This window comes from Bos grunniens, chromosome 23 (assembly GCF_055505025.1).
Source record: "Bos grunniens cultivar Pamir isolate PY7600 chromosome 23, Bosgru_T2T1.0, whole genome shotgun sequence".
Taxonomy (NCBI): Eukaryota; Metazoa; Chordata; class Mammalia; order Artiodactyla; family Bovidae; genus Bos; species Bos grunniens.
Window position 1 is genome coordinate 29,969,619 of NC_141187.1, and position 21,000 is coordinate 29,990,618.

Consider the following 21,000-nt stretch of genomic DNA (forward strand, 5'->3'; position numbering starts at 1 on the left):
CCTGGGCTGCTCTAGGAGAGAACTTACCGCCTAGAAAGTGATGCCAGAGAGTGTCCTCAATCTGGGAAGGAAGGTGGGGGGACAGGTGTTTCCCCTTAGGAACTGGGAACAGTTTGTACCTGAAGGGGCCAGACCCACTCATAACCTAGTTTGATTTTGTTACACACCAGCTTAATGTGTATTCATATCCCAGACAGAAATCTGACATAGTGTCTAAGAAAAATAATATTGGCCCTTTCAACTCACGTGGTCTAGTGCACCTGACTCGAGGCCCACAAATAATGAAGAGCCGTCCATTCCAACAGAACATCCTGTGCTGAAAGAATTGTTCTATGTCTGTGCTGTCCAGTCAGGTAGCCAGTAGCTACATGAGGCTATTTAGCACCTTAAAGTGACTGTTGTGCTGAGCACTTTTATTTAATTTAAATAGCAATATGTGGCTACTAGCTAGCATATTGGTCAGTGCATATGTAGAATGTTGTTAATTAATCTCCTGTCTCTTTCCCCTAAAAGATACTGTGTGACTCATAGGTTGATGCACGTTAAAATAATCTTAATATTGAAGTTATGGATTTGTCTGTGCAGGTCTTAGATATATCTTTAAATACAGCGTGCTCTGAAAGTTTCTTTAATGTGTATTTTAACAGATAGAGTGTTCAGACATTAGCCAAACCATGGTTTATCACCTTAAGGTTGTAAGTGTTCAAAACTGCTCATCACTATATATAATCCTTGATCTCTTGGTGTTTTCCTTAACCTGGTAAACATAAGGAGACACAGAAGTCTTCAGGTAGCCCAAAAGAAAGTGTTCATTGAACACAACAGATATCAATACTTTGTAAGACTTGTACATACTTAGAAAGTTGTAAAGAAGAATATTAGAATTCACCACCTTATTACTTTTTACTTACTGCTTCTGCTATAGTTTCTTCCCAAATTCAATCCGTTCTGCTTCTCTTCACCCTTGGACCCCTCTCTCCTAGACAAAAATATACATGAATTTTTTATACTTGTGGAATGAAGAGTTTTAGGACCCAAAGATTAAAAGCCATCAAAATAGAAAAATGTTTCCTATGTCAATCAGACACTCACAGGCTACAAACATATGCCCCTGTTCCAATGGAGATACTTAAAAGTTTTTGGCGAACAGGTAACATGTCTGAATGTTCTTCAGCCAAAGACCATCAGAAGCAAATCTGTGGGCAATCAAGTTGGATTTATACTGGATACAGCGAGGGAGATTACACAGTATCAGAGACGATAGGTAGTGTCCTTGAAAAGTGTTAGAACACATACAGCCAGGAGTCCCCAAACTCTGAGCTTGGCCCGGTACCTCCTGTCAGATCAGTGCCAATAGTATATTAGAAATAAAGTGTACAATAAAAATGCTGTGCTTGAATCATCCTGAAACCATTCCTCCCACCCCTGATCCATGGAACAGTTGTCTTCCATGAAATCAGTTCCTGGTGCCAAAAAGTTGAGGACCGCTGATATAGAGGATGTGGGCTTTGATTTTGAGAAGCGTCTATGCGAGACTGGCTCACTCTAGATTGGGTGTGGTCAGGAAGTGGGGGCAATTCTATGCCTGGGCACCTCAGTGAGCCTCTGCTATAGGGAGGGCAGACTAGAGCGAGGATACAGCTGTGACTGGGAGGAAGCAGTGGTCTCTGGATCAGCACAGGGAGAGGTTTGGTCCACGGTGAGGCGCACCGTGCTGCCTGGTTGGTCTGAGCTTGTACAGAATGCTGTCGTGTTCTTGTTTTGTCTCTCTGTGTCATGCACTCAGATGTCCTTGTCTGATGCTGATCTTCTGTGAGATGACTTATGTCTAACAGGAGAATAACACAGAAGCGAGGTGAGCTCCAGCCCAGCTAGAGGATCAGAATGTACATCCTAGTGTATGAGCTGAGGGTGATCTGTCAAGTGCTTACAAATGTAAGGGATTTTCATGTAATTTTTGAAAGCATTATTTACCAGCACACAAGAGAATTGAAGAGATACTCAAGCATATACAAAAATAAATAATCCATGTTCTTCCCCTCATTCCCCATTCACTCAAGTCCTCTACTCAGAAACAAGTGCAGTTAGAAATTTCTCATTTTTCTTTCCAGAAAAGTATACTGTTCATTAATGAATACTGTTAGATCAGTAGAAGAGGTCAGGCCACAGCCTGGGAGAAATTATTGTAAATTCACATATCTGATAAAGGACGTGTTTTAGAATATACATAGAAGTCTTCAACTCAACAAAATGAAAATAAGTCTTTAAAAATAAAGTTTGAACAGACACCTCTTGTAGAAGGTATAACAATGGAAATGTATATGAAAAGATGCTAAACATCTTATGTTGTTAGGAAATGTAAATTACAAAGACAGTAACGTGCATCACACCTGATGGCACATCTACAGTCCAAGAACTGGTGACGCCAAGGTTGGAGCAGCAGAAGGACGCAGAGCAGCAGAAACCCTCACTCACTGGGGCAGGAATAGGAAGCAGCGCAGCCTTGAGAAATGAGAGTCAGCAGTTTCTAAGGAAGCTACCCAGAAACTCTCCATCCTGTCCACTGATGAATCTAGTATTTTCTCCAACTCATTTGAAAACTTATATTTGCACACACCTAACCCTGATGCTGGGAGGGACTGGGGGCAGGAGGAGAAGGTGATGACAGAGGATGAGATGGCTGGATAGCATCACCGACTCGATGCACATGAGTTTGGGTGAACTCAGGGAGTTGGTGATGGACAGGGAGGCCTGGCATGCTGCGATTCATGGGGTGGCAAAGAATCGGACACGACTGAGCGACTGAACTGAGCTGAACTGTACACCAATGTGCATATCAGAGCGCCCCTAAGTGTGGGCTGCACATAGTGACTTTCTTCTAAAGATCACAGGGTGAGGAGTGGGAAAGTAAAAATAGAAGTTCACACAGAAACCTGGGAAATGTACCTTAGCCAGGTGATGAAGTGAACTTATTAGTGATATCCCAGTGGACAGTGTGTACCTTTGGTGACTGGAGAATGTCACTCATCTCTGTGGTCCTCTTCCCAAAACCCTTTGCCCCAGTCAAATCAAAAGATGTTCTACTATGTCTCTGAGCAGTACTCCCCAAAACATCAAAGTCATCAAGAATAAAAGAAGTCTGTGTGACTGTCTCAGCCAGAGGAGCCTGAAGGAGACACAATTCAGACTTAATATGTGTCTTTCATAGGATCCTGGATCAGGTTAAAGGAAAACTAATGAAGTCCAAATAAATTCTGGAGTTTAGTAACACTGTATCAATATTGGTCATCATCAGCTGTGAGGACTGTATGATGGTGGCATAAAATGTCCTCACAGAGTGTGGGCTATATAGTAACTCTCTACTAACTTTGCTACTTTTTGGTAAATTTCAAACTATACTAAAATGAAAGCACATTTTATATCAACTAGAAATGAACAGGAAATGGAAGAAGCGATTATCAACTTTCCAGGATGTTTTCTTGCCTAGAAAATCCCATGGATGGAGGAGCCTGGTGGGCTGCAGTCCATGGGGTCGATAAGAGTCGGACATGACTGAGCGACTTCACTTTCAATTTTCACTTTCCTGCATTGAAGAAGGAAATGGCAACTCACTCCAGTGTTCTCACCTGGAGAATCCCAGGAATGGGGGAGCCTGGTGGGCTGCCGTCTATGGGGTCGCACAGAGGCGGAAATGACTGAAGCAACTTAGCAGCAGCAGCAACAGGATGTTTGCATCAATGAGCTGTAGAGAGGAGACATGGAGAGAAAAGATGGAAAACTGAGATACAGGCGGGGTTCCAGCGCTCTCCTCTCCTCTAATCCTTGCTGTACCCTCGAGCCTGACCCCAGAGCTGCTCAGAAACCACCTTCACCCCCTCACTGGACCAGGGCAGCCACCTCTGACTCAGACCACAATGCATCCTCTGCCTTCCCTGTGCAGAACTGGAGAGGAAACAGTGGTCATGACCCAGTGTGGCCACCGGGCTGATGACTGGACACCTGAGCTCCCCTTTGACCTCCTTACCAGAGACCTGCCCAGGCTCTCTTTAGGCTCCCAGCAGTGGGTGAGTGCTGTGCACACAAGCTGGTGTCCATTCGGTGTCAAAATCAAAGTTGGAATTTCACCCAAAATACGCGCTGACATGGACATTTCTCTCCCCATTAAATAACCAAGGACTTTGGCCTCAGAGAGGATCAGATATCAAGGCCGTAATGCCAGGTCCAGGGTGGAGCCCACAAACATACAGGGTGTCCTCATTATCAAGGGATGGGACCTTGCTACTGGCTACTGCCACACTTACAGACTCTTCCTCTGGGGAATCAGCTCTGGAACCTCCATTCCTAGGATGCAGGAGGAGAGGGGAGAAAGAAGAGAGAGAGGAGATCCCAAAGTGCCTGTAAGGTGGGGAGGCTCCTGGAGAAGTGTGGAGAGGCAGGAAACACTGACATTGTGGGATGGAGGCCACGGGCGTGGGAGGTAGGAACCAGAGAGGAGAGGGTGGGGGAGGGTCACTGAGTAGATGTGAACACAGGGAGGTGGGGTCTGAGTGGGGAGAGGCACAGGGGCTTCGGGCCTGGGTGCTGGTAGAGGCTCTGTTTTCCACCTGGATGATAAACACACAGGTGCTAGCTCTGTATTCTGGTGGTAAACTATACTTATGTTTTCGGTATTTTTCTGAAATTACATGTATCAGTTCAGTTCAGTTCAGTCACTCAGTTGTGTCTGACTCTTTGCAACCCCATGGACTGCAACAAGCCAGGCCTCCCTGTCCATCACCAACTCTCAGAGTTTACTCAAACTCATGTCCATTGAGTAGGTGATGCCATCCAACCGTCTCATCCTCTGTCATCCCCTTCTGCTCCCACCTTAAACTTTCCCAGCATCAGGGTCTTTTCAAATGACTCAAATCTTTGCGTCAGGTGGCCAATGTATTGGAGTTTCAGTTTCAGCATCAGTCCTTCCAATGAATATTCAGGACTGATTTCCTTTAGGATGGACTGGTTGGATCTCCTCGCTGTCCAGGGGACTCTCAAGAGTCTTCTCCAACACCACAGTTCAAAAGCATCAGTTGTTTAGCACATAGCTTTCTTTATAGTCCAGCTCTCACATCCTTCCAAGTATGCTGTGACTCAAGTACAGGTGGAAGAAGGAAAAAGAGAAAAGGAGAGAGCACAGGAGATTACAGGAATTCCTTTCTTCCAGAGAAATACCTCCACCTCAGTCCCCACTTCACACACCCCCATACATGATGCTGGGGGCGGCAGTGGGGCAGGGAGACTCAAGGAAGGGAAATCTCATCCTGAGCTCACAGTCAAGGTTACTGGGACATTGTCCATTTATTTGCTATAACAGTGGCACCACTGTGTCAGAAAGACTGGCCCAACAGATTGGGAAAAAGATCTGCCCAGCTGGTGGCTATGAAGGTGGTTCCTGGAGATCAAAGGACAGGACCTGGAGTGGAGCCTGGAGGCCACAAGGGTGACAAGGAGATCAGGCATGAGTGGGGGCCAGGGGTCCCCCTAACATTTTCCAGAGGCAGGAAAATGACCTTCTCCCTCTCTAGACGTACACTGAAGGACACCAAGGAGGGTACCCCTCCTCTCCAGGCATCACACACCTCCCACCCTTTGAAGCCTCGAAGAGTACTCTTCTGCCCTGAGTCCTAAGAGCCCAGGACCCCAGCCTCCTGCCTCTTCATCTCCTTCGTGAACCTTACTCACTTACCACACAAGGACAACAGAGATTAGCAGGGGTCTGGGGAAGTCATGGGCTGGCACGGATCCTCATCAGGGTGGGAGGTTTAGGTCACCAGAGCATAGTCCTCAGTTTTCTTCATGTTCCCAGCAGGGGGCGCCACTCCTGGCACACAGGAGGTTCTCCATCAGTTCCCTGCCTCCTGGAAGCTGTTTCCCAACAACTCATTATAGACTAGGTTGCATTTACATCTCATTCCACCCTGCTGTGAATCCCTTGGTGTGTCACTCACTGAGACCCTGTACAGAGCCTGACATCTAGTAACTACATAACAAATGATGAGCAAATCAGTGTGGGGTTTTCTTCAACTGACTCATACATGCATAAAGTCTAAAAAGTTCATATGACATAAAGGGTTACAGTGAAAAGTAAATTTCCTCCTCCATCCCATCCAAAATCTTTCCACATTCCCTCCCAGAACAAGGTAAGTGTTACAGTTTAGACAGTATTCTAGAGAGAGAGTCCATTTTGTAAGATGGTATTTTGCATACATTCTATCTACAACTTTGTTATCAATTAGCAATATATTCTGAGACTATTCTATTTTTAAAATACAAATCTAATTCAGTTTAAGATATTGATAATAATGATTCTCCACTGATGATTTTAAACATTTACGTATAGCAAAAATCCTTCATCTTCCATAATAATAGAATTTTTTCCTAGACAAAGTCACCTAGATTTAAAATATACTCATTCTCCAATCTCTCTGAGGCTGCTTGTCCTCATGGTTAAATTCTCGCCAATATGATGAGGCAGATGTAAGTTTTTGAATTTTGATTTTCAAGGGAAGAAACTTTTCCTCCTTTCCTGCTTTCCCTGGTTGCTCCCAAACCATGAACGTGGTCTTGGGTTCCTCGGTCCATGCCAACAAGGGTAAGGTCCCAGGGAGAGAGAGAGGAAAGGTCCCGGGGACCTGGATGCCTGGACAACCTCGTGTGCAGGGCCGCCCTAAGGTTAAGGTGTTAGCCGCTCAGTCGTGTCTGACTCTTTGCAAGCCCATGGACTGTAGCCCTCCAGTCTCCTCTGTCCATGGGATTCTCCAGGCAAGAATACTGGAGTGGGTTGCCATGTCCTTCACCAGGGGATCTTCCCAACTCGGGGATTGAACCCGAGTCTTCTGCACAGGGGGGCGGACTCTACCATGTGACACCAGGGAAGCCCAAGCAGCCCTGCAGGGCCACCCTAGCAGCCCTGGAACTCCCTGCCTCACTGTCCTGGGAGACACACACCAGTGTGTGAGACCAGTGTTACTTGGGTTCGGCTGCACAGAGTGAATTAATACATATCGGGAGAACAGGATTCTCAGAGTGTGTGTTCATGATGGTGTGTTGGGAGATGAGCAGAGATGTATTTATAGTGTCACCCCTGGCTCCCGGGACATTACTGTGAGCTGGAGGAAAGGGAGAGCTGGGCTGGGGGTGGGGGGCAGCACAGGGAGCCTGGAGATGTTACCTTCCTCATCTTCCCAGCTGTGGGGTCTGACAGGGGAGGGTTTGGTCACCAGGTATCCATTTGGGGGCGTTTGTCTCTTCATGTTCCTTCCTGTCCTCTTTACAGACAGTTTCCTTCACATTCCAGACAGGATGAGAATCTCTGCTGATGGTCTCTTCCTCCTTGTCCTCCTGTTTGAGCGCAGGGCCTGTGGAGGCTGAGACCTAGAGGAGGAACTTCTCAGGTGGGAAAGGAATGCAGGTCACTTATCCTCCTTGTGGAATCTCTGCTTCCCCAGCCTGGCCTGCACAGCTAGTCCTGAGACAGCTGACCATGGGTCCCTCATATCTTTTTGCCCTGTGATCCCAAAATGTATGTTTATTAATCTCCTAAATGTTACCAGAGAGTCACTAGTCCAGCTTATGTTCCTAAAGTGAGTATTATACAGAGGTATTGCTCCCAGAGGAGGGAACACTGGGAGCACCTTAGACCTGCCAAGCACAGGATGACTCTGGGATCATCTGACCACATGGCTTCTCACAGAACTAAGGCTAGAAATGCAGAGACCAAAACAATAGAGAGTTCAAGTCCAAGGCTCTGGGTCTCACTCCTCATATATCCAGAGAAAAATTATGTTCCAAAAATACTAGGCCAAACTTCCAGGTTATTTGGAATTAAAAGAGAAAACTTTGTAGGTAGAAACATAAAGGTAGGAAATGAAAAGAAAGTAGCCAGGTTGAGAGTTACAGTTGTCTCACTGTCACTGGCAATTATCATGCCAGTTTCTGCAAGAACCACAGTGGAGAATTAACTGGATATGATGTGACCACCACACTTATATCCTGTAACTCTTTGAGGATGACATTAATTTCTTTCATTATCCCCAGGACACAATATTGCCTTTAATAATCTGTCCTGGCTGAGTATTTTCCAACACCATTTTATATTCCCAGTAGTAGGTTCCATGCTTCCAAACTCTCCACATCCTCTCCGAGGATATGAATCTTGGTTTCTGGATTTTCAAGGAGGGGATGTCACCTATGCTCCCTACATGAGCAAGCTCTGGGTTACATTTCCTATTACAGCTCATAAGCTTTAGTAAACCAAAGGTAAGATTTTTCCAGATTTGGCTAATGCCCTAAGGGTGAAAACAACTCCCTCTGAAATATTGCCCACATTTATTTTTTGCCTAAATTATATTTATATTTATTCTCTTAGTACTGTACTTACAGAAGCTTTTTATATTTAATCTATTATTTTTATTTGCTTTCACTGGCCACATAAACCTTAAAACCAGGCCAACCATGTTACCTAAAATGGAATCTCCAAAGCCTATTTTGTCAATCCTGCTATTTTTCTGGCACCAGGTAGTTGCCCGAATATAAGCCCACAAACCAATGATACTTTATGTCTTCTGTGAGCCAGTGCTGGTTTGGGAAATGCTTGTGATCAGCTCACAGTAAGAAACATACAGACGTTGAAAGTGAGCATAAGCAAGTAAACTACCTTATCTTGACCCAGACTGGTAATTGCCAGGAAAAAGATGAGCGTTTTTATCACATCATGGATCTGCTAAGACTGTTGGATTATTAGTCTTCATGGACTAGAGATTATAGCTTGGTGTCTAAACTAGTACTTAAAAGACTTCTGTGTGGGTCACATGTAACTAATCAATTTCATAGATACTTTCCCCAGCAAATGCATGTACAAAGAAACACAAAAGTACAGTTCAGTCGCTCTGTCGTACCCAACTCTTTGCAACCCCATGGACTGCAGCACAGCAGGCTTCCCTGTCCATTACCAACCCTTGGAGCTTACTCAAACTGATGTCCCTCGAGTGGATGATGCCATCCAACCATCTCATCCTCTCTCATCCCCTGCCCCTCCTGCCCTCAATCTTGCCCAGCATCAGGATCTTTTCCAATGAGTCAGTTCTTCCCATCAGGTGGTCAAAGTATTGGAGCTTCAGCTTCAGCATTACTCCGTCCAATGCATATTCAGGGTTGATTTCCTTTAGGATTGACTGGTTTGATCTCCTTGCATTCCAAGGGACTCTCAAGAGTCTTCTCCAACACCACAGTTCAAGAGCATCAGTTTTCTTGTACTCAGCCTTCTTTATGAAGTCCAACTCTCACATCCCTACATGACTACTGGAAAAACCATAGCTTTGACTAGACAGACGTTTGTTAGCAAAGTAATGTTTCTGCTTTTGAATATGCTGCTAGGTTGGTCATAGCTTTTCTTCCAAATATCAAGCAACTTTCAATTTCATGGCTGCAGTCACCATCTGCAGTGATTTTGGAGCCCCCCCAAAATAAAGTCTGACACTGTTTCCATTGTTTCCTCATTTATTTGCCATGAAATGATGGGACTGGATGCCATGATCTTAGTCTTCTGAATGTTGAGCTTTAAGCCAACTTTTTCACTCTCCTTTTTCATTTTAATCAAGAAGCTCCTCAGTTCCTCTCCGCTTTCTACCATAAGGGTGGTGTCATCTGCATATTTGTGGTTATTGAAATTTCTTCCGGCAATCTTGATTCCAGCTTGTGCTTCATCCAGCCCAACATTTTGCATGATGTCCCTTTCATTATAGGGGACTGGAATGCAAAAGTAGGATGTTAAGAAACACCTGGGGTAACAGGAAAATTTGGCCTTGGAATACGGAATGAAGCAGGGCAAAGGCTAATAGAATTTTGCCAAGAGAATGCACTGATCATAGCAAACACCCCCTTCCAATGATACAAGAGAAGACTCTACACATGGGCATCACCAGATGGTCAATACCGAATTCAGATTGATTATATTGTTTGCATCCAGAGATGGAGAAGCTCTACACAGTCAGCAAAGACAAGACCAGGAGCTGACTGTGGCTCAGATCATGAACTCCTTATTGCCAAATTCAGACTTAAATTGAAGAAAGTAGGGAAAGCCACTAGACCATTCAGGTATGACCTAAATCAAATCCCTTATGATTATACAGTGGAAGTGAGAAATAGTTTTAAGGGACAAAATCTGATAGAGTGCCTGATGAACTATGGATGGAGGTTTGTGACATTGTACAGGAGACCGGGATCAAGACTATCCCCATGTAAAAAAATACAAAAAAGCAAATTAGCTGTCTGAGGAGGCCTTACAAATAGCTGTGAAAAGAAGAAAAGCAAAAGCAAAGGAGAAAAGGAAAGATATAAACATCTGAATGCAGATTTCCAAAGAATAGCAAGGAGAGATAAGAAGCCTTCCTCAGCAATCAATGCAAAGAAATAGAGGAAAACAACAGAATGGGAAAGACTAGAGATCTCTTCAAGAATGTTAGAGCTACGAAGGGAACATTTCATGCAAAGATGGGCTTGATAAAGGACAGAAATGGTATGGATATAACAGAAGCAGAAGATATGAAGAAGAGGTGGCAAGAATACACGGAAGAACTGTACAAAAAAGATCTTCATGACCAAGATAAACATGATGGTTTGATCACTCACCTAGAGCCAGACATCTGGAATGGTAAGTCAAGTGGGCCTTTGAAAGCATCGCTATGAACAAAGCTAGTGGAGGTGATGGAATTCCAGTTGAGCTATTTCAAATCCTGGAAGATGATGCTGTGACAGTGCTGCGCTCAATATGCCAGCAAATTTGGAAAACTCAGCAGTGGCCACAGGACTGGAAAAGATCAGTTTTCATTCCAATCCCAAAGAAAGGCAACGCCAAAGAATGCTCAAACTACTGCACAATTGCACTCATCTCACACGCTAGTAAAGGAATGCTCAAAATTCTCTAAGCCAGGCTTCAGCAATACGTGAACTGTGAACTTCCAGATGTTCCAGCTGGTTTTAGAAAAGGCAGAGGAACCACAGATCAAATTGCCAACATCCGCTGGATCATGGAAAAAGCAAGAGAGTTCCAGAAAAACATCTATTTCTGCTTTATTGCCTATGCCAAAGCCTTTGACTGTGTGGATCACAATAAATTGTGGAAAATTCTGAAAGAGATGGTAATACCAGACCACCTGACCTGCCTCGTGAGAAAGCTATATGCAGGTCAGGAAGAAACAGTTAGAACAGGACATGGAACAACAGACTGGTTCCAAATAGGAAAAGGAGCACGAAAAGGCTGTATATTGTCACCCTGCTTATTTAACTTCTATGCAGAGTACATCATGAGAAACGCTGGGCTGGAAGAAGCACAAGATGGAATCAAGATTGCCAGGAAAAATATCAATAAGCTCAGATACGCAGATGACACCACTGTTATGATAGAAAATGAAAGGAACTAAAAAGTCTCTTGATGAAAGGTAAAGAGGAGAGTGAAAAAGTTGGCTTAAAGCTGAACATTCAGAAAATGAAGATCATGGCATCCGGTCCCATCACTTCATGGGAAATAGATGGGGAAACAGTGGAAACAGTATCAGACTTTATATTTTGGGGCTCCAAAATCACTGCAGATGGTGATTGCAGCCATGAAATTAAAAGATGTTTAGTCCTTGGAATGGAGAAGGCAATGGCACCCCACTCCATTACTCTTGCCTGGAAAATCCCATGGATGGAGGAGCCTGGTAGGCTGCAGTCCATGGGTCGCTAAGAGTCGGACATGACTGAGCGACTTCACTTTCACTTCACTTTCATGCATTGGAGAAGGAAATGGCAACCCACTCCAGTGTTCTTGCCTGGAGAATCCCAGGGATGGGGGAGCCTGGTGGGCTGCCATCTATGGGGTCTCACAGAGTCGGACACAAGTGAAGTGACTTAGCAGCAGCAGCACTCCTTGGAAGGAGAGTTATGAGCAACCTAGACAGCATATTCAAAAGCAGAGACATTACTTTGCCAACAAAGGTCCGTCTAGTCAAGGCTATGGTTTTTCCAGTGGTCATGTATGGATGTGAGAGTTGGACTGTGAAGAAAGCTGAGCACCGAAGAATTGATGCTTTTGAACTGTGGTGTTGGAGAAGACTCTTTCGAGTCCCTTGGACTGCAAGAGGATCCAACCAGTCCATTCTAAAGTAGATCAGTCCTGGGTGTTCATTGGAAGGACTGATGCTAAAGCTGAAACTCCAATACTTTGGCCACCTCATGCGAAGAGTTGACTCACTGGAAAAGACTCTGATGCTGGGAGGGATTGGGGCAGGAGGAGAAGGGGACGACAGAGAATGATGGCTGGATGGCATCACCGACTCGATGGACATGAGTTTGAGTAAACTCCAGGAGTCAGTGATGGACAGGGAGGCCTGGAGTGCTGGGATTCATGGGGTTGCAAGTGTCGGACATGACTGAGTGACTCAACTGAACTGAACTTTGCACATAGGCCTTCCCTGATAGCTCAGTTGGTAAAGAATCCACCTGCAATGCAGGAGACCCCCATTTGATTCCTGGGTCAGGAAGATCTCCTGGAGAAGGGATATGCTACCCATGCCAGTATTCTTGGGCTTCCCTTGTGGCTCAGCTGGTAAAGAATCTGCCTGCAATGTGGAAGAACTTGGTTTGATTCTTGGGTTGGGAAGATCCCCCTGGAGAAGGGAAAGGCTACCCACTCCTGTATTCTCGCCTAGAAAATTCCATGGACAGTCCATGGGGTTGCAAAGAGTCAGCCACGACTGAGCCACTTTCACTATTCACTCTGCATAGAAGTTAAAAAAGCAGGGTGACAATATATAGCCTTGATATTCTCCTTTCCCATTTTGGAACCAGTCTGTTGTTCAATGTCGGGTTCTGACTGTTGCCCCTTGACCTGCATACAGGTTTCTCAGGAGGCAGGTAAGATGTTCTGTTATTCTCATCTCTTGAGGAATTTTCCACAGTTCATTGTGATCCACACAGTCAAAGGCTTTGGCATAGTCAATAAAGCCGAAGTAGATGTTTTTCTGGAACTTTCTTGTTTTTTCTGTGATCCAACGGATGTTGGCACTTTAATCTCTGGTTCCTCTGACTTTTCTAAATCCAGCTTGTACATCTGGAAGTTCTAGTTCACATACTGTTGAAACCTAGGTTGGAGAATTTTGAGTGTTACTTTGCTAGCATGTGAGATGAGGGTTACTGTGTAGTAGTTTGAACGTTCTTTGAAATTGCCTAAGTTACAAAAGCTAATATGCAATAAAATGTCAGTATATATGTATGGGTCCCATGAAGACTTATAGATCTTCTTTTTTAAGCCTGGAATGAGACAATGGCAGCTGGAGGACATTTTGAGTAATCATTTCATCATTCCGAAGTGCACTCTGCTTAACTGAGAGTATAAACTAGAGTAGACAGAAACGCCCTCATAATGCAAGGTCACAGAAGAAGTTGAAAGACATCATTGATTCATTCATCCAACCTGACTGGTTACAAAGTAGCAGACCAAGTCTGATCTAGATCACTGCTCAAAAAGATTGAAATTTGTCATTCTTTTCCCCTCCCTCACTCTCCTTCTCCAACCCCAGAATGTGTACCCTCTTCCCAAATAAGGGGAATTTCACACTTGATGATCTTGGTGGAAGGCAGACAGCTTCCTCCATTAGACAGAAAACCTTGCTTCCTAAATATTCCTGCAGGTAGAAAGAGGCTGAGGCTCCACCAGGCAGGTTACCACATGCTGGACTCTTCCTTAGGACATGGTGCCATAGAGAGACTGGAACTGCACTGAATACTTTAGGCACATATGGCACACGGGGAAGGGGTGGCAGTGTGCCGTCCAGCTGTCAGGAGCAGCAGAGAGCAAGTCTACCACAGGGTCCGTTGTCCAGCATCAGGGCTGACAGTGCTGTGAACAGGAGTACTGTGCTCACCTGCAGGGGAAGGGGTTCCTGGGTGGGCCCTGACCAGGGTGGGGTTGAGGATTCTGTTCCTGGCTGTGGCCTCAGGGCTGTTCAGTGGTTTTCCCTGAAATAAACTCAAAACCACAAGTGTGCCTCTCTCTGTTTCATTTAGAACAATTTGAAATCTTTTTTTCTACCCAGAACTACCTAAGAATACCATGCAGGGAAGACTCAGAGAGCAAGGATTCAGAGACTTTTCCTTCTGCTTTATTATGATTGATATACAATATTGCGTCAGTTTATGGTGTACAACTGTTGATTTGATACACTTCTGTACTTCAAAATTATCACCACCATAGCTTTGTCTGACAACTGAATCATGTCCCATAATTACCTCTTTTGCATGTGTGGAGAAAATTTAGATTTACTCTCTTAGCAACTCAGAGACTCTCTTTATGGCGAGCTGATAATCACTTCCTAAATTTTCAGCCTGGTGATAGCACACGGCAGAAACAACATGTAACTCGCACCAAATGTTTTGTCTTTTTCCTCTGAGGAAAAAAAAACATTTAAATGTGTGTTTAAGACCCCTCCCCACCTTAATCATTCTCTGATCTTTAACGTCAGTGGATCCCAGTCTGCTCAGGACTGCTTGTTGAGATTGTTACAAAATACTCAGGACTCTTCCCAGATCCACCATCTAGAGTGTAGGGCTCAGAGTCCGGGAGTCTATTATGAACGAGCCTACAGGGAGGCTGGTGCACAGCCAGGTGGGAATCCAGATCTGTGTTCCTGCTATGAAATGTGTGATCTGAAGATCAGCACCAACTGTGTTATAAGTCTATTCCAGACCTTCTGTCTCTAAGAGGAGTGCAGGTGAAGGACATTCCTTCATGTCCTTCAGGACCCCTTTCCATGTGCCATCTAGGTGTCAGAATGGTGCCGTCTGCTCAGGTGTGTGGTCTGATCAGTTCCCATAGCAAAGGGGATTCAGGATTCAGTCCTTGTTCCTCTGCTTCTATAGCCAATTCTCCCCTCATCTGTGACCTCATCTATTCTCAAGGCTTTGAATATCATTTATATGGTGTGACCACTTCCATCTATTTCTCCAGTCAAGTGATCTCAACTAAACCCTAGACTAGTAACCCAATTCAGTTGCCACCTCCCTAAACCAAATGCTGATGATGCCTCCTCAACATGCTCCTTCCAGAGTCCTTTCATTTCCACAGTAGGTGCCCCACATGCTTACTTGCAAATCTCAAATTTTGCAGTCCTCCTTCACTCTTTCTCATAACTGAGATTTAATCCTCTAGGATGTGCTGTAAAATGCATTTTCAGAATAAATCAAGAATCCACTCACTCACTACTATCTTCCCTGCTCACACCCCAGACAAGCAGTAGCCTCCCCAGCCTGGACCCTGTGCTGTTTCCCTCAGGCTCCTCTGCTCCTCCCTCGCCCTTCACCTCCTGCCTCTGCACAGCAGCCTGGCTGACCCTTCCAGAGAGCAGTCATAGCAGGTCCTCCTCTGTTTGTATCATCCTATGACCTCACAGCTTACTGAGATAAAATCAACCCCCTCTAACATCCTGGAGGCCCACAGGATCTGGCCGGACATGGGATCTCATCACAATTCCTTTTCCTTCAGCCCCAGCTGCCTCCTGGCTCTCCCTTGAACACAGAACCCTCGTGCATTTGCCCTGGAGGCTCCTCTGCCTGGAGAGAACCTCCGCTAGACCTCCTTGTGGACAATCCTTCATGTTCTCCACATCTTTACTCAAAGGTCACCTTTTCAGTGAGGCCCCTGTGCACCCTAGTAACACAGCCACCTGCCCTGTCCCCACACACTCATACTCTGCGTCACCTTCCTCAGAGCATTTACCAACCTATACGGGAAACACTTCACTCACTAGGCTCACAGTCATGCTCTGCCCCTTCCTTCTAGAACACATTGCACATGGTGGACAAGGTTTTTCAGTTGTTAGTTCACTGAGTTCTCCTAGATGCAAAAAGAGTGTGTCATGTCTCCATCACACAACAAATATCAGTTGAATGAATGGGCAGTAAAGCACTTCCCTATTCCAGAGATAGTGTCTTTATTAATGTGACCTCAGGCCACATGCTGTCTCATTGCAGTTACAGCACAACATCCATTCGCACCGACCTCAATGCGGCCTATATTTTACTCATAAAGGCTGATCTCCCTTCCCTCCCACACCGATCAGCCCGCATACCACACACAAGGCTCTATCTCTTCAGAAAGGGAAGATCCTTCGCTTCCGGCTCCTATATTCAACCCGCTGTGATTTTATTAGACTAGCTTTCTAAATCTATGAGTTGAGATGGGAGCCAATAGTAGCCTTAGAAGATGTAAGGGCAGAAAAGGGGGCAGACTGCAGAGAAGAGAGAAGTCCAGCAAGAATTAAGTCAAGATAAGAAAACTATCGGGTCCCTCTTCTTTGCAAGTTCCATCACGTGGTTCTTTTTAAAGATGGAGAAAAGTTGGAAGAAGAATCCGGCAAAATTTCTAGGATGGCAAGAGCTGGATGGCTCTGAAATTTCCCTCTTGACACCGCTGAGATCCTGTGTGTATGGATCCCTTGACTTGTGGGGACAATGACAGGCAAAGTGACCCCTGCTGCTGTCAGAGATGGGATCACCCAGAGAAGAATGAGACCAGGACTCTACACATGAAAAAGAACAGTCATTACAGCAACAACAATAATAGCAATAACTAAATAAGCAAAATATAAACACATTCAAAAATGACAGGAGCTAAGGATTGGTTCAAGGCCTGAGCCTAGGCTAACCGTTTAAGAAACGCACCCTGCCCATGGTGCTGGAGATACAAGGCCCAGGTGACTTCTCAGTCCATGATCACAGGTCCTTGGTGGAAAAAGGATTTACTGAAGGGACAAGGACAATGGAATGGAGAAGAGTGACCAGTCCAGGAGTGACCATGGGCAGTGCATGCATGCCCACCAGGCATGGTTCACTGACTGGGCACAGGCCCTGTCCATACTCCTCACAACCTCCTCCTGTTCTCCTGCAGCTGACTCAGCACAGCAAACCTGTGGATGGATCTGGAAGGTTCTCAGTGTTTCAGTTTATTTCCTCTTTCAAACTTTAGGAATCCTCATCTTTATTATCCAATCCCCCTTCATAGCATCAATTAGAAAAAACAAATTCATCTATACAGATTTTATCTTCAAAAAGGAAATAAGACATCATTACTCAGTGCATATGAAGCAAAGAGCTTCACGTTATGCCAATAGGAGCACAGATACATTCAGATGCAGCTGCAGAAAGAGGGGTCTGGGGATATGACATCACAAAGCAGGACCGAGCATCACTCAGTCCCCACAGGGCAGCTGTCTCACACTGTGAGAGAAAAGAATCAGGAACCAGTTCAGGCGGTCATGTAAGGGCTGACATTCTCCACAGCCCCCCACACGCTCACATGTCCCACTCAGAGACCCCCACCACCCAGTGTGTCCCCTCTGCCCCAACTACTCTCCCAATCTAGACACCCCAGTGTCTCACCTTTAGGAACCGTGAGAGACACATCAGAGCCCTGGGCACTGTCACTGCCTGGGGGAGAACAAGACCAGGATGTGGTCAGAACCCACAGGAGAGAAACTAGAGAAGGCACTTTGAGGAGGGTGAGCCCCCCATGGCCTCCTGTCTGCACCCTCACAAGGGTCTCAGGAATCACCCCCTCCATACTTACTTGAAGCCTGGGTGTAGATCCGTCCTTTTTCACCTGTGATAAGAAAATATCACGTGAGAGGCCAGGGAGAAGGCTGAGTCATGAGATCCTAGAGGAACATCTAGTCCTGGACCTCAGAGAACTTTCTGGAACTGTGGTCAAAACTCATGCCAGGATCAGGAACACAGAGAAGGGAGACGTGTAAGGACGGGGCCACCTGCCCTCCTGGAGGTCCTCAGCAAGGACCTCCCTCTGACCTTCAAGTGCTGGAAACCTGGTCCCCAACTGGAATTAGGAAGGTGAAAAATTTCTCTTTCATTTTCACACGTGTTTTAGAAAAGGAAAATATTAGCATCAGCTCCAGACACCACATGTGTGTGGAGGGTACTTTCCAGTAACCAGCCAGGTAAACTTCTACCTGGGCTGAAACCCCCAGTGAGACAAGAAAACTCAGGTCCCTCCCTGTCTTCCCTACCTCAGCGTTTCTTACTCCAGATCACAGCTCTAGCCACCACAGCCACCACGAGGAGAACCAGGACAAGAATGATGCCCATGATGGGGACAGAGGGCTGAGGAGGTTCTGTGGAGGCAAGGGAAGAGGCCCTGACCTCAGGCTTGAGCCCTGACCTTGCTGAACTGAGTCCTGAAGGGCTCCTGCTTTATCTGAGAGGAAACTCCATTCCTACCCCCTCCTTTACCCCATCTCAGGGTGAGGGGCCCCTGAAGCCCCTCGTGCTGCACACGGCACGTGTATCTCTGCTCCTCTCCAGAAGGCACCGCCAGGGCCGCCCACTTCTGGAAGGTTCCGTCCCCTGAAGGCCTGGTCTCCACAAGCTCCATGTCCTGGATCTGGTCCTCCCCATTGCGCTGCCAGGTCAGTGAGATCTCCTCAGGGTAGAAGCCCAGGGCCCAGCACCTCAGGGTGACCTCACGCTCAGAGCTGGGGTGATGGGCCACATGTGCCTTTGGAGGGTCTGAGGAAGAATCAGAAAAGTCACAGTTTGTGTTACCTCCATGGGTCACTAAAGCAGCATCATGTGACCATCCTGAGAAAGGACAGACAGTAATTTTTTCCCCCAGCTTTAGTGAGGTATACTTAACAAAAACTACACATTTAGAGTGTACTACATGTCAGTTTGATATATATGTACACTGTGAAGGTAATTAATGTATTCATCAACTTGCCTTATGTGTGTGTCTGTTTGACAGGTGTGATGAAAATGATTAAGATCAATTTTAAAGTATACAATACAGGATTATTATTAACTATAGTCACCAGGCTGTACATCAGATCCCCAGACTTATTATGAACTTTTTTTACCCTCTAAGCTATGGAACATTGAAGACCATATTTTTGAAAAAAGCAGCACAAGAGCTAGATAAATTCCTCAAATCAGAAATCAGGGATGATCTATATTAGTCCTTGGAAATTTCTAGAATAAGAGACTAGGATAGGTGCTCTAAAAATGTGAGGGGGAGAATATAGACTAAAGGTCCTGATTCTGGTGAAGGCTGAATGACTCAGAAAAGCTGGAGTCAGGCCTCCTAAGATGCTCTCAGGGTGAGAACAGGCCTTGAGAGAGAAAGTCATGGATCACAAGATGGTGGCCAGGGTTACAGGGCACCGCTGACCAGCTATTTCAGGGATGGTTTGTTTCCTGCTTCTTCGTCAAAGACACTGGATTCCTTAATTGTCCTTCAGAGAAGTGGGGCCACTGGTGACTGTCTTGTACAGAATATGAAAACCCGGGCGGATTTCCTCCCTCTCCTGACAAGAACCTGGGGCGCTGTTTCCACAGGGACCCCATTTTCCTCTCCTCGTGGGAAGCCAGCTCCGGCCCGAGGGGAGATCAGGGCGGCCCCGTGCCCCTCGTACCTGCGCGCAGCAGCGTGTCCTTCCCGTTCTCCAGGTGTCTGCGGAGCAACTCCACGCACTCGCCCTCCAGGTAGTTCCTGAATCTCTCCGCCTCACCTGCCGCCTCCCACTTGCGCTTGGTGATCTGAGCCGCTGTGTCCGCCGCGGTCCAGGAGCGCAGGTCCTCGTTCAGGGCGAGGTAATCTTTGCCGTCATAGGCGTGCTGATTATACCCGCGGAGGAGGCGCCCGTCCGACCCCACGCCGCAGCCGTGCATCCACTGGATGGTGTGCGACCCTGACCCACCCCGACCACCCGCGGTGATTAAACCCAAACTGAAAATGAAACCGGGTCAAGTCCCCACCGGCTTCTCCAGGCAGGGGGCCGGGCGTGTTCTACAATGTTGGGGTGACCCTCGGACTCGCCGACTCGGGGGGACCCGGACCGGTCCCTGGGGATGGGGGTCGTGACCCGGACCCTGGCCGCGTCGCTCACCGGCCTCGCTCTGGTTGTAGTAGCCGAGTAGGGTGTTCAGGTTTGCTCGGAAAGTCTGTGTGTTTTCCTTTTGTATCCGCGTCTCTTGATCCCAATACTCCGGCCCCTCATCCTCCACCCACCGCGCCCGCGGCTCCATCCTCGGATCTGGACGGTCGCTGTCGAACCGCACGAACTGCGTGTCGTCCACGTAGCCGACGGCGATGAAGCGGGGCTCCCCGAGGCCGGGCCGGGACACGGCGGTGAGGAAATACCTCAGGGAGTGGGAGCCTGGGGGCGGGGAGGGGTGAGACGGCCCGACCTCCCCGCGGCGCGCGTCCCGGGTCCGAGGTGATGGGACAGGGAGGGCGGAAGGGTCGTAGGGTCAATGAGATGGAAGAGGTCGAAGACCGGCCCGAACTTCGGAGGGGGAAGAAAAGAGGGGTCGGGATGCAACGGAGGGACAGGACGGGACCCGGGGAGGGGGTGGGGGCTGGGCAGAGCAGTCGGGGTCGCTCGTTCCCTGGGGTCTTGCCCACCAGACTCCCGGAAGATCCCCTCGCCTCTCCCCGCAGAGGTCGTTCCCTCCCGACCCCGCACTCACCCGCCCGTGTGTCTCGGGGGACCAGGACCCCCAAGAGGAGCAGGAGGAGGGTTCGCGGCCCCATGACGCACATCCTCTGGGTCTGGGAAGAAGCAGAATCCGGGCGGGTCGGTGGAGACTTTGCAATCGGGATCCGCGGAGAGGCTGATTGGGTTCTCTAGAAACCGAACACCCAGTGGCAGTGAGAACTGGAGCGGCGTCACGAGTGTCCAAGCAGGAGGGCTCGACACAGGTTGTGAGAGAGAAAGTGAAACTCGGGGAGAAGGGGAATCCCTAACATGGAGCATCCCAGCCCCAGACACCGCCCTTGACCCTGAGATCCGGAGAGGCTCTCCTTCCAGGGACCTGGGACTTTGCCCTGATACCTCCCTTCCTGCTAGGTAGGATGTTCAAACTACCGCACAAATTGCACTCATCTCACAGGCTAGCAAAGTAATGCTCAAAATT

The 21,000-nt window shown here is 47.0% G+C and overlaps 1 protein-coding gene and 1 long non-coding RNA gene across 52 annotated transcripts; both read right to left on the bottom strand.

Moving 5' to 3' along the window:
* Positions 1 to 790: 790 nt before the first annotated feature.
* LOC147347152 (uncharacterized) lies at positions 791 to 9,159 on the bottom strand. Of its 2 annotated transcripts, XR_015152180.1 has the most exons (4): positions 7,211 to 9,159; positions 5,726 to 5,860; positions 3,627 to 3,742; positions 791 to 1,916 (listed from the first exon to the last, which is right to left on the bottom strand). It is a non-coding gene; the product is annotated as an uncharacterized LOC147347152 (long non-coding RNA). The 2 variants fall into 2 exon arrangements; XR_015152181.1 differs by lacking the exons at positions 5,726 to 5,860; positions 7,211 to 9,159 and adding an exon at positions 4,867 to 5,289.
* A 295-nt stretch (positions 9,160 to 9,454) lies between these two features.
* On the bottom strand, positions 9,455 to 20,637 carry LOC147347153 (BOLA class I histocompatibility antigen, alpha chain BL3-7-like). Of its 50 annotated transcripts, none has more exons than XR_015152150.1 (9): positions 20,554 to 20,637; positions 19,971 to 20,240; positions 19,497 to 19,772; positions 18,319 to 18,594; positions 18,096 to 18,200; positions 17,642 to 17,674; positions 17,455 to 17,502; positions 16,738 to 16,817; positions 15,991 to 16,595 (listed from the first exon to the last, which is right to left on the bottom strand). XR_015152150.1 is itself a non-coding variant. In XM_086369545.1 (8 exons), exons 1-8 carry the CDS (start codon positions 20,624 to 20,626, stop codon positions 9,470 to 9,472), a joined length of 1,383 nt encoding a protein of 460 aa, XP_086225671.1. In that variant the 5' UTR covers positions 20,627 to 20,637; the 3' UTR covers positions 9,455 to 9,469. The 50 variants fall into 50 exon arrangements, 17 of the variants coding, with proteins under 17 accessions (XP_086225671.1, XP_086225670.1, XP_086225674.1 ...); XR_015152148.1 differs by lacking the exon at positions 16,738 to 16,817 and adding an exon at positions 17,146 to 17,292; XR_015152147.1 differs by having other exon boundaries at positions 16,738 to 17,292.
* Between the last annotated feature and the right edge of the window lie 363 nt (positions 20,638 to 21,000).